The sequence below is a fragment of the Protopterus annectens genome, chromosome 8.part0 (assembly GCF_019279795.1).
Source record: "Protopterus annectens isolate FY-2018-M chromosome 8.part0, PAN1.0, whole genome shotgun sequence".
Lineage (NCBI taxonomy): Eukaryota > Metazoa > Chordata > Ceratodontiformes > Protopteridae > Protopterus > Protopterus annectens.
In genome coordinates, this window is record NC_056741.1 from 461,365,635 (window position 1) to 461,379,907 (window position 14,273).

General features: G+C 37.4%; 1 protein-coding gene across 1 annotated transcript in view; it reads right to left on the reverse strand.

The window, feature by feature from the left end:
* The window catches only part of RNF115 (ring finger protein 115), a 766,070-nt gene that overhangs the window by 672,150 nt on the left and 79,647 nt on the right, over positions 1–14,273 (reverse strand). Inside the window, exon 2 of the mRNA XM_044079986.1 lies at positions 10,108–10,171. Coding sequence (XP_043935921.1) covers positions 10,108–10,171 — 64 coding nt within the window. The remainder of the gene's footprint in view (positions 1–10,107; positions 10,172–14,273) is intronic.

Genomic DNA, 14,273 nt, shown 5'->3' on the forward strand with positions numbered 1-14,273 from the left:
AACATGTACTAAACAACAGATGAAGGAATCGCATGAATGACAGCATCAGAGAGAAAACATTTGTAATAATCTGCACATCTGTGAAGATGAAAATACAGGAAAGTGATCATTACGTAATACACAACTGCTTACTACAGAATTACTTGTGTTATGACACTATGCAAAGTACAATGCACTTCATTACATTTATTTGTAGTGCCAAGACTGACTTGATAAGAGCTTCCCTAGTGCAAGACCCAAAGTTAACAGCACTTAGGTATGCCTAACAAAGGCTTGTTAAGGGCAACCAAGGGCTCTTGAGATCAGAGCAACAGTGGACAATGACAACCAGCAAAGAGCAATGCTGTCTATACCTTCCCGCTGTCCCTGAATTTGCCTCACATGTTTACCCTGTCCCTCATAAATGTTTTGAACTTCTGGTAAATCACCACGAGTATTCATACTAAACTGTTCAGAAAATGTATGCCGATGCAAACCATGTTGTTCTATTAACAGAAGTAAATCAAAGCAATATTTAAAAACTGTCACTGATTTCATCTTTTGTGCTCCTATTATTTTTGGATCTGTCCAGAATTCTTACAAGAAATTAAAAGGTATTCTGTTGTCTACTCAGTTCTAATTGCTTTACCAACTTTCAAAGCTTGTAACACACTTCCCTCTCCTAGTGTCTTTTTTTCTTTGCAAATGGACCAAATGAAGTTCTGTGCACTAAAAGGAAATTTGATTTAGACAGCTGATCATAAAAATAAATAAAAAGGTCAAGTGTTCTTGATGGGGATGAAAAGATTCACCTATCCAGCTTTCCTTGAAATAGTTTTCTTGGCATCCATGTCTCGAACGCACATTAAGCTGGTTATGATCCGAGACTCCGTCCTAACACTCTACAAGGGAATGCAGTGATAAACTGACCAGGTGAAATATTTTTGCAATTGGTATACAAAATACAGAATATTAGATTAAGTACACAAATTAAGACAAAAGAAAAAAGTATGACATTAATATAAACAGAGGATAAAGTATTATACCATATACCTATGATTCAATTAAAATTACTAGTATCTGCATTATGTACAACATAATTCACAATTAAGAGGGAAAGCAGAGGAGGAGAGGCAAGGTCAGACAGAGGAAGAAGGAATGCCACAGAGATTAGGGTGACAGCCATTAGAGCAGACAGGTACACTTGGACTACAGGTACATTTTAGGTTTCCCAAAGACTATTAGTGTAGTGATTACTTTATTTTAGTTGTAATGGGAGACTGACCAAACTGCACAAGTGTGCGAATCAAATACTCCACAATAAAACCACTGGTATATTGATGCTGTAGAAAATGCTGGTAGTCCACAAAGTAAAGCAAAAAAGTTTATTGTAAGACAATAGAAAGCTGGTAAGCGCTTTCATCCTCAACAAAAGAACTTAATCAGACAAATTAAAATCAAACACAGAAAGACTCCCTTTGTGCTTCACATGATAGTAGCCACTCCCCCTAGGGAACAAAAATTTAAAAGGGCAATACACACTGTGATGTCAATGACAAAATGTTAAATATAAATACATGTTAATAGATGTAAAAATATAATACAGAAAATATAAAAAAAAAGAAACTCCACTTCACAATTTTTTAAAAGAGCAATGAATAAATATAAATATATAAATCTCTTTAAAGCTCTCAATTTTAAAAGGGAATTAATTTAGAGGGATGCATTTAAACCTGGCCAATTGTTCGCATTTAATAACTGCCGCCAGTATAATTCTCTCTTTTCTAGTAAGGCAGACCATGCACCTCTCCTGATATCATCGTGACACCATCAATGACAATAAAATTAAAAGTGTGGTCGCTGTTCCCGGAGCTATATTTATACAAAGCATTTGTCTCTTTGCCTGTTCGTATTTCATACAGATGTTCATATATTCTATTTTTAAATCTTCTATCAGTTTTTCCAATGTAAAAACAATCACATAGGTTACAGACTACAGAGGGCACAATAAATACGTTCAGAGTTAGTTGTACTTTTTTTTTATATGAATCTTAGTGTTGACCATAAATACTGTTCCTTCCTTTATAAAGGGACAGTATCGACACATACCACACTTCAACATACGTCCATTTGAAAAATGATTCACAGCATGTCTTTTCTCGAAAAAATGTTTTAAATTTCTACCTTTTCTAAAAAGAACAGTAGGTTGTTCGTCAATATGTGTTCTGATACTTCGGCCATGTGCTAGAATTGACCAATTTTTACTCAAAATATGTTTAATATCAGGACTATCAATCATGTATGTATAAATGAAGTATTATAATCTTTTCCTGTAAAAACAGAGTTTAGGGGCGCAACACTCACCCTGCGCGTTACATCCAATGAAACCTCAGAAAAAGAGGTATATAAAAATTTCTTTCTCGCTTATTTACTACCTCTAAAAGGACATCGTTAAGTCTCAACGGGTAGCCCCTCTTTAAAAACGTATCTTTTTAGGTATCACATTCATCTAAAAAATCTTCTGAAAGTGATACCATATGGGCAGCTTGTACAAACTGTCCCTTAATAGCTTTTTTCTGTTTCTGAGGGTGGATGCTACTATAACGAAGTAGTGAATTTGAATACGTGTCCTTTCCATATATTTTAGATACAAACCTACAATTCTGGTAATCTTTAATTAATTTATTATCAAGGAAGGCTATCTAGTGTAAGTTAAATAAATATGTCAATCTTAAAAATGAAGTGGTGGAATCTAAATATCTAATACAATAACTAAGGGCATAGGGACCATCCCATAAAATAAAAAGGTCATCCAGGAATTGTGTATATTTAACATCCTTGTAAAAGTCAGAAGGAAACAAATATTTCTTCTCCCACTGTAAAACCACTATGTTGGCATAAAGACCACCACAGGCAGAACACATAGCTACCCCTTCCTGTTGTAAAAAAATCTCCTTATTAAATAAAATAAAATTGTTCTTATGAACCGTCTCCATCAACTGGGTATACATTATTACATCAAAATGGTTTATTTTCTTTTCATATAAAAATTCATTAAACCATTCTAACCGCTCCTGGTGGGGAATTACTGAATAAAGATCCTTTATATCAACCGTTACTAACATATAGGACCCTTCAAAGGGTATGTGATTAATATCTTTTACGAAGCTCCATGAGTCTTTACATATATGCCACTCTTGCTGCACAAATTTCTTTAATTTAAAATCTAAGTATTTTGCCAGGAGTTGTGTAATTGACCCGAGTCTACTATGGGTTGCATGGGTGGTTGTGATATGTTCTTATGTAGTTTTGGGAGACCAAATATTACTGCTAGTTTAGGATACATAACAGTCAAATAATTCAAAACGTCCATAATCGATAAAACCATCAATAAATAGGTCCTGTAATTCATTTTTACTTTTTGAATAGACACCATTTACCTCACTGATGGGTGATCTTCTGTATGCTTTTCCTTCCAATATGAACAACATTTTTCTACTATAGTCATCCAGGTTCATAATAGCAACCTCCCCACCCTTATCGCGTTTCATAATTCTGATTGTGTCAAGCAATCCATTAATTTATTTCTTTTACAAGAATACCTTCTTGGATATTGTAACCCTCCCCGTTACAATAGGTGGAATGTGCACTCCTAATATCTAATTCACAGATTTTCTCAAATAAGGTGATCATAGGGTGCGGGGGGGGGGTATATGGGCTAGATATACATAATGAGCTGGTGGGTTGAACAGGGAAGGAATTCTGAAATAAAACCTTAAAATGTTTTTTACGGGTATACAATGTCAGGTCCATCAAGGTTTGTGATATGTTACTACGCTGCCATGGGACATAAGTAAACCCTTTAGAAAACACACCACATTGTTCTTTATTAAATTCAAGGTTTAAAAATGTATAAACCTTAAAATCACCCATGCTGTTAGTTAAAATGCAGCAAGTGGGTAAAAAATGGTCTCCACTATCAACTACTTGTACATCATCAATGACTGTATTGTTCAGCATAAAATGTACTTCCTGTTCGACCATTTCCTGTTGCGGAAGTTCCCTACACCCTTGTGGTTGTTCAAACCCCCCCCCTCTGTTCCATTGTTTGTAGTTGTGGGGATGGGCTACATAATTCACCCCCCTTCAAGTCATTCACTTGGGGGGGGGGTCTTGTTTTTTAGACGTTCCGAACGTCTTAAAGGGGGTATTCTTCCTAGTCTAAAAAAAAAAAATTCATCATCATCCTGGTCGTGTGAAAAATGTGTCTGGGGAACATCCTTGGTATTTACCATCCCATTTTCAGATACATTACATTTGTTACCCCATTCCTGGGATGGTGGGTTTTAGGGTATGCAATGCTCTTACTATACTCCATTTTGTCCCTGTTTAACTTTTTCATCTTACTGTATTTTATATTGTTACTCAAATCATCTATACTTTTAAAATTTCTAAAATGCTCACATCTAAAATCTGCATACTGTGTGCAGAAATTGCTGTATCCAGCTACTGAATTGGATACAGCAATTTCTACACAGGCAGTATGCAGATTTTAGATGTGAGCATTTTAGAACTTTTAAAAGTATAGATGAGTTGAGTAACAATATAAAACACCATAAGATGAAAGTTAAACAAGGACAAAATGGAGTAGAGTAAGAGCATTGCATACCCTAAACCCCACCATCCCAGGAATGGGGTAACAAATGTAATGTATCTGAATATGGGACGGTAAATACTAAGGATGTTTTCTAGACCCATTTTTCACATGACCATGATGATGATGAATATTTTTTTTAGATGAGTAAGAATACCCCCTTTAAGACTTTCGGAACGTCTAAAAAACAAGACGGCCCCCAAGTGAACGACTTGAGGGGGGTGAATTATGTAGCCCATCCCCACAACAACAATCAGTGGAAGAGAGGGGGGGGTTTGAACAACCACAAGGGTGTAGGGAACTTCCGCAACAGGAAATGGTCAAACAGGAAATACATTTTATGCTGAACAATACAGTCATTGATGATGTACAAGTAGTTGATAGTGGAGACCATTTTTTACCCACTTACTGTATTTTAACTAACAGCATGGGTGATTTTAAAGTTTATACATTTTTAAACCTTGAATTTAATAAAGAACACTGTGATGCGTTTTCTAAAGGGTTTACTTATGTCCCATGGCAACGTAGTAACATATCACAAACCTTGATGGACCTGACATTGTATACCCGTAAAATAAATTAAGGTTTTATTTCAGAATTCCTTCCCTGTTCAACCCACCAGCTCATTATCTATATCTAGCACATATAACCCCCCTCCCCTTGCACCCTATGATCACCTTATTTGAGAAAAACTGTGAACTGGATATTGGGAGTGCACTTTCCACCTATTGTAACGGGGAGGGTTACAATATCCAAGAAGGTATTCTTATAAAAAGAATTAATGGATTGCTTGACACAATCAGAATTCTGAAACCTGATAAGGGTGGGTGGGTTGCTATTATGAATCTGGATGACTAACAGAAAAATGTTGTTCATATTGGAAGGAAAAGCATACAGAAGATCATCCATCAGTGAGGTAAATGGTGCCTATTCAAAAATTAAAAATTAATTAGGGGACCTATTTATTGATGGCTTTATCGATATGGACGTTTTGAATTATTTTGACTGTTATGTATCCTAAACTAGCAGTAATATTTGGTCTCCCGAAACTACACAAGAACATATCACAACCACCCATGCGACCCATAGTAGACTCTAAGGGGTCAATTACACAACCCCTGGCAAAATACTTTAATTTAAAATCTAAGAAAATTTGTGAAGCAAGAGTCGCATATGTAAAGACTCATGGAGCTTCTTAAAAGATATTAATCACATACCCTTTGAAGGCTCCAATATGTTAGTAACGGTTGATATAAAGGATCTTTTATTCAGTAATTTCCCACCAGAAGGTGTTAGAATGGTTTAATGAATTTTTATATGAAAAGAAAAAAACATTTTGATGTAATAATGTATACCCAGTTGATGGAGACTGTCCTTAAGAACATTTTTATTTTACTTAAGGAGATTTTTTTACAACAGGAAGGGGTAGCTATGGCTTCTGCCTGTGGTGGTCTTTATGCCAACATAGTGGTTTTACAGTGGGAGAAGAAATATTAGTTTCCTTCCGACTTTTACAAGCAGGTTAAGTATTATACACGATTCCTGGATGACCTTTTTATTTTATGGGATGGTCCCTATGCCCTTATTAGTGATTTTATTAGATATTTAGAGTCCACCACTTCATTTTTAAGACTTACATATTCATTTAACTTACATGAGATAGCCTTTCTTGATATTAAATTAATTAAAGATTACCAGAATAGTAGATTTATATCTAAAATATATCAAAAGGACACATTCAGATTCACTACTTCATTATAGTAGCATCCACCCTCAGAAACAGAAAAGCTATTATTAAAGGGACAGTTTTGTACAGGCTGCCCATATGGTATCACTTTCAGAAGATTTTTTAGATGAATGTGATACATTAAAGGATATGTTTTTAAAGAGGGGCTACCCATTGAGACTTGTTAACGATGTCCTTTTAGAGGTAGTAAATGAGAGAAAGAAATTTTTATATACCTCTTTTATCCGAGGTTTCATTGGATGTAACACACACAGTGAATGTTGCGCCCCTAAACTCTGTTTTTACAGGAAAAGATTATAATACTTCATTTATTTCTACATACACGATTGATGGTCCTGATATTAAAAATATTTTGAGTAAAAATTGGTCAATTCTAACACATAACCGAAGTATCAGAACATATACTGATGAACAACCTACTGTTACTTTTAGAAAAGGTAGAAATTTAAAAAAAAAAATAAAAAAATTTCTAGAAAGGACATGCTGTGAATCATTTTTCGAATGGACGTATGTTGAAGTGTGGTATGTGTCGATACTGTCCCTTTATAAAGGGAGGAACAGTGTCTATGAACAACAACACTAAGATTCATATCAAAAATAAGTACAACTTAACTCTGAATGTAGTATTGACTGTGCCCTCCATAACCTATGTGATTGTTTTTACATTGGAAAAACTGACAGAAAACTTAAAAATAGAATATATGAACATTTGTATGAAATAAGTACAGGCAAAGAGACAACTGCTTTGTATAAACATAGCTCAGGGAACAGTGACCACACTTTTAATTTTTTTTTCTTGATGGTGTCACGATGGATATCAGGGGAGGTGTACGGTCTGCCTTACTAGAAAAGAGAGAATTATACTGGCAGTTATTAAATTCGAACTGGCCAGGTTTAAACTGAATCCCCCTCCATTAATTCCCTTTTAAAATTAAGAGCTTTAAACAGATGATTAAATAAATATATAAATAAATATACATTTATTCATTGCTCTTTTAAAAAATGTGAAGTGGATGATATTTTTATATATATATTTTATACATTATATTTTTACATCTATTAACATATATTTAACATTTTGTCATTGACATCACAGTTTGTATCGCCCTTTTAAATTTTTGTTCCTTAGGGGGAGTGGCTACTATCATGTGAAGCACAAAGCGAGTCTTTAAAATGTGTTCTGTGTTTGATTTTAAATTTGTCTGATGAAGTTCTTTTGTTGAGGACGAAAGCACTTACCAGCTTTCTATTGTCTTACAATAAACTTTTTTGCCTTACTTTGTGGGCTACCAGCATTTTCTACAGCATCAATATACCAGTGGTTTTATTGTGTAGTATTTGGTCCGCACACTTCTGCAGTTTGGTCAGTAGTTTATTTCTGTCTTTTGGTGCTTACTGTAATGGGAGACTGCCAAAGTGAGACGCATGTTTAGTACAGTGAAGGACTGCTTTAGGAGTTATGACAATGGTAACGGTTTGTGAACAGGTCACAATTTTTTTTCATCGACTTTAACAGAGATGAAATAAGATATTTATTTGAAGTGCACTGATCCTTTTTACTTACTGATTTGCTGTCTGAACAATCTGTGTCACTTTGTACTGAAATCTGCTGCACAGCACAGAAAACATGCATACCCCCCTACTACACCATCAGAAACCGGGGCCAGATACCACCAATTCAGGAAATAATTGGACAGCTCTTAAGCATACAAAAAAATACAAACAACTTTATTAAACTTAATATAGTCCCACTGAAGTAACTAAAATAAAAAGTGCTTATTTTAGCATCAGAAAGCCCACTTCACGTGATGACAGCAGACGTACAAGAAAATGAAATGGCACAGAAAAACCTTTGTACATGATCTTTAAGGTGTTCTTTTAAATGGGAACACCAATACACAATGAATAACTGGAAATACAGCAAACATATGTACGTGAATATTAAATGAAATCTAGTGCTGTACCCAACAATTTCAAATGAAAGAAAATGCAAAGAATCTTTCATCTCAGACAAAAAAACAGTTTGTGGGTGTTGTGTGTTGGACAAGGTGTATGTGAATATGTATTACGGAAGATCTGTGCATGTCAGAAACTTAGATCAGCTTGAGCTGCAAACATACAGCTATCTGAAAGATATTAAGTACACAGAATTAAGCTGTGAGATGGTATGTTAAGAGGCGTTTGTGCTAACAATGTTAATTGGAAATCTATCCAATACTGTGCATAACAGCAAAAACTGCTGTACACTCATGAGACTGACACTTACACTCAATGTAACAGGTTTTAACAAAGCTGCTGCAGCAATGCAGATACCCTCACAATACTCTTCACAAAGAGCTTTGAGACTATAGTCTATAAATCTGCTAATCTAAAACCATTACATAGTAAACTGAAGTAACTAAACTCAATTCCTCCAGTGTAATGTTTCAAATCCCAAATTGATAAAATAAACATTTGGTTCAATATGATTTGGCAAGTCAGAGTAGAGATAAACTCTGCAATACTGAGAGAGGAAAAAAAGATTAACAGCACTGCCACCTGCTGTACTGAAATGTGCTGAAGGAAACTACGCTAGTCAATTAACAGACCCATTGTGTGGGAAGCAGTGAAATGTTTTAAAATTATCCAGGCAGAACTCAAAGAGAACAGAACAAACAGAAATTTCACAGGTATGGAGACAGACATGTTAACTTGCTGACATTTAAGGACTAATCTTCAAGCAAGATTTAGCTGCTCTGCATGACAGTGCATTTACACAGTGGTAAACTACACCACTAAACCTCAAAAAAGTAAACATAAAATTGAGAACATCTTTCTTGTTCCCTTTCCCACAAATTAGCACACCAATTCCAAGGTTTTGCAAATTCGGAGGAAGGGCAAAGCCTATTACCTGCCATTTGTCTGATGCCCTAAAACTACAGGTAGGATTCTGCACACTTTTGACAAACTCTATGAAGTGCCACTGGATTTGGGGTCATGTGATTTGATTATATGACCTACAAGCATTTAAAGCCACTTACAGTGTTACTAACAAATTATTGTACACTGTTTAGCTATTAAATTTCTGATAACAGCAAGGTTGCTTCTACAAGGACATACTACGACAGCACAATGTAACAACCACTGTAACAAAGATGACCCTTGTGTGCTTCAGTAAGTCAGACTGGAGAATGTGAATCCTCACCAAAGGATCAATCACTTTTTTGTTGCAGCCACTAAGTAGAGGGTTTGATCATTCACAGACAACATGCTTAATCCAATTAAAGGTCACACATAAGCAAAAGCCTATCCCGGTACTTAATCAGAACAAAGCTAAGAACCTTATTGGGGATTGGGTACCAGCCCATTGTGGAACTCGCAGACATGGCATGCAATCTGTGTGACAAAAATGCACATAAAGACAGTGGATGTACAGACTCCCCATAACAGCCACCCCCAGCAAAGAACCAAACCAACAGCAGACCGGCAGCAAACGGAAGTGGATGCCAAACTATGCTGTCAAACCAGAAAAATCATCCACACAAAATCCAAAAACACAAATGACAGTATAAAGATAGCCAACATCTCTAGAAAGCAACCACATCTGCCACCACGGCAAAATGGAAATGCTTAAAAAGAAAAATTGTATTAAGTAATCAAAGCATATAGAAGCAAAGAAATTCAAACCTAAAGAGAATACAATGTTTTCATTAAACTTGCACTTTGGTAACACATGGTTTGTACAAACAGTACCTGGAGTCATCTGTCACTTCTTCAATGAATCCAGACTCGCATCTAGGACATATATACTCCTGAATAATAAAACAAAAAAAATATTAGTTGTGTAGTACTCAATGTCACACCTGTATGCTTTAAGGTCGACAAATTAAAGCTAATCTGCAATGTACCAAAGTCTGATAATCAAACACTACCAAAGAACAGGCAAGCTGACATGTCACTTATTGGCATAAAGAATGATCAATACACATGTAGGGGCAGAACAGACAGGCAGTTCTTTTAGTTTCCCTTCTGTTCACCTTTACAACCAATATATAAATGATGTGTAGGTATACAAGGGCTCACATAACTGGAAACTGGCAGATGAGTTGGTTGTATTGGTGAATGGAGAATTAGGTCAGGCTATGGCTAAACAACAAAGTAGAACTGGTCTTGGGGGCTGCGACAAGTGACCAACAAAAACAGTGTGTGGGAGGCAAAGCACACCCACAAAAAATAACCAATTAAAAGTAAACAAAAAACAAACTTGTAAAACAATAATGGCCATCAATGAAAGCAAATCACTTGGGATAATCATAAAACCAAACTTGCTTGATGGCTACATTTGAAAATGTAAAACCTGACCAGCTGGCTGTTATTAATTTCTTAAAAAGTGCACTAATCTTTTCAAGTTATAACCCCACTTCTTCTTTTGGCTTTTCCCAGTTAGGGGTCGCCACAGCAGATCACTGGTCCTCTAATGATTGGCAGTGGTTTTTATGGTGCTGCATTGCCAGCCCGATTCCCAACTTTTGAGGTAGACACACACACACGCACCTACCTGCATGTCTAAGGTTTACACAGCCGCAGGGAGGACATGCTCTAATCTCCATAAAATTAAACTACAGAAATATTACTGGATGCCATTTTTAAGAGCCCCAAATGCTTCACTTTTACACCAATGCACTAAAACACGTGGAACATTTTCTAACAGTAATTTCAATCTAAGGAGCTGGGTTAAATGCTGCTGAGGTAATCTAAAACCTCATCAGCAAAGTTAAAACCACCAGTACCATGAAAACATTTTGAACACTTTCATGCTGTCCAACAGCTTAATTTGCACACAAACTATGTTATGGTATGAAGATCTTTGCAAGTCTGTTAGATATATACTTAGACATTTACAACTGTGCAGATACACTTCTGTTTGCTAGACTATATGTAGAAAAACTCAAGAATGAAACCTTGTAAAACAAAACATTTAAGACCAAAACAAGGTTTAAAATGGCTCCATCACAATTTAGCCCAGGTAAATGGATAAAAAGTCCATGCTCTAAGGACTCCGAGACCAGTAAATAAAATCAAACTTATTTTAGTTAAGCGCCGTCATCCCTTTTAGTACAGGGACATCATCAGAACAAAGACAATATACCATAGCAATAACTTGTGTGTGTTCAAATTACTTAATTGGTCAGGTGATCAAATTAATACATAAACTTAAAAAATTGTGCCCTAGTCCTAAGAATTGGTAAAACAGAAAATTTCATTTAATCCAGGTAATATTGTAGCATTTAATCTTAATTGCCACTGAAATTCCTTTCTCTTCATCTGAAATTCGCAATACCCCCCTCGGAGGTCTTTTGTGATGACTACCAAGAATGATGGATAGTGGGGACTCATCTATTGGCTACTGCAAGAGTTGGTCTCACCACAGCTATACTCAAGTAGGAATGAGCGCCAATGGTTCATAGGTTGGTACTAGGCTATCGGCTCTAGGACCTATGCAAGCCTAGCCATAACAATTCCCTGGATATTTCTTCCCACAATATTTACTTCTCTAGACCCTGTCTAGCAGGGGGACTGACATGATCCTCGGGGTGAATTTCCTATCTCCCATCCAATCAAAGTTTTTTTTTTTAAAGAGGGCCAATGAGGCGCTCTGCTTGACATGTATGGGCAGTCTATTCCAGAGTATGGGGAGTCTCTGGGTCAGGAACCTATCCCTCCAGCATGTTTTGCTCATTGTGATGACAAGGTTTAGATCCCTGGAGCGTGTGGCTCTGAGGGATTGGGATTTCTTTAAGTGGAGCATGTCCAACAGCTCAGGGTTTGACATGACCTTGTATGTTAAGCAGAGATCGCCTCCGAGTAGACTATATGCCACAGAGTATAGCTGGAAATTTTTTTTTTTTTTTTTTTTTTTTTTTTAAGACTGTTAGCATATGGCATCTGCTTTTAGGCCCGTGATTCTTTCAGTGAGGTATCTGTGGCCTTTCCACCTGTTGCAGATGTCTTGTGAGGTACATACCAAATGGGGCATTATACTCTATAATGGGTCTAATAAGGGATGACTACAGTGCAACAATGACCTCCTTTTTTCTGGATGAAAAGCCCTTAGTGATGAGGTGTGCCATATAGAAGGATTTCCTGACTGTTGTGGTGATGGTTATCGAAAGTGAGACCACTGTCCAATTGTGTCCCTAAGTCTCTCATCACACTTTCGATGTTTAGTTTCCTGCCACCTATGTGGTAATTCATGGGTACATGTTTTTCTTTCCAAAGGGGATAACTATACATTTCTTGGCATTAAAGCTTGAGCCCATGGCTCTGGCACCAGGCATCTGTTTCTGCAAGGCCCTTTTGTAGAATATCCACATCATTTGGGGATTCAATAATGGCTCCCAGTTTGCAGTCATCTGCGAACTTTGTTAGCCAGAGTCCCTTAGTGTTGGCCTGTACTTCAGAGAAGTAGATGCCAAACAAGAGTGGTCCCAGGACTGAACCCAGAGGTACTCCACTTGTCTGGAGCGGGATTTGGAGTCTGCTACTTTTACAGTCTGGGTTCTGTCAGTAAGCCAGTTGGCAACCCATCGAGTGACGTAGGGATTTATGCCCAGCTTAGTAAATTTATCTATGATTCCAGAATGGGGGATGGTGTTGAAGGCCTTGGCAAGGTCCAGATAGGCTATGTGGACTGCCTTACCCTCGTCCACAGCTCTGGAGACTGGTTCAAAGTCAATCAGATTCAGGAGACAAGATCGGCCTTTCACAAACCCAAACTGGGTGGGGTCCAGTGTTTGAAGGTTGCCAATGTCTTTGTTTATAAGTTCTACGATGATGCATTCCATGCCCTTGCAGATCAGGCTTGTCAGACTGATGGGACAGTAGTTCCCAGGATCCAAGGCAGATCCTCCCTTGTGGACTGGGACAACTGTAGCTGTGCGCCACTCAGTGGGCACGAAGCCTGAGGTGAGGCTATGATTAAACAGGACAATTAGGTGAGGTGCCAGTTCATTTTGTAGTTCATGTAGTACACAGTCTGGGATGTCATCTGGTCCCATGGATGCTGTATTCTTAAGCTTTGGAGAGTACGGTTTCTACCTGTGTGGGCGTGATTACCAGAATTTGGCAAACTTTTGGTATTGAGATGGGCCCTTTAGGGGGTGAAGTTGGCACAATCAATCTGCCAGGATATTGGCAATATCCTTGGGATCAGTATATTTAATGCCATTCTGTTGTAGCTCAGAGCAGATCTGAGCATTGCCATTTAGATTCTTGACATAACTATAGAATGCCTTGTGGTTGTCTTTGGAATCTTTTGCAATTTTATTTTCGTAACTAGCTTTAGAGGATTTTATGAGGGATCTCAGCTTCTTACGGAGGCTGGTGAGGGAGTTTTTTGCATCCTGGGATTTTCCTCTTTTCTGCAACAGTTTCTTCCTTCTGTTGTATAGTTTGTTTATAAGCAACGGACCACCAGATTGGCTTCCTTTTTTGGAGAAGAGCATCTTGGTTCTAATTGGGATGGCACATTTCATGCACGAGTGGATGTGCGAGTACAGTGCCTTAGTGTAGGATTCTGTAGTCGAACTTCCAGATCCCGTCTGCGTGGGTGTCGTGAAGTTTGTCACGTCTGACTTCAGTAGCATGAAGTTGGCTTTGGAGAAGTTTAAGGAGGTTTCCTTACTGGGGGGTGGGGTTGGGATGTGGATGTCAAGGGTGATTTGCTTATGGTCAGACCTGACCAATGAGGGGGTGACCACTGGTGTGGAGCATCTCCCATGTTGGTAATGACCAGGTCTAGGATATTGGAGCCCCTGGTGGGACAATGGATTAGTTGATCCAGGGCGTTGGAATTTATGAATTCCAAGAACCGTTGGGAAATGGAGTTGGTACCAGAGTAGTTTTCCCAGTTAA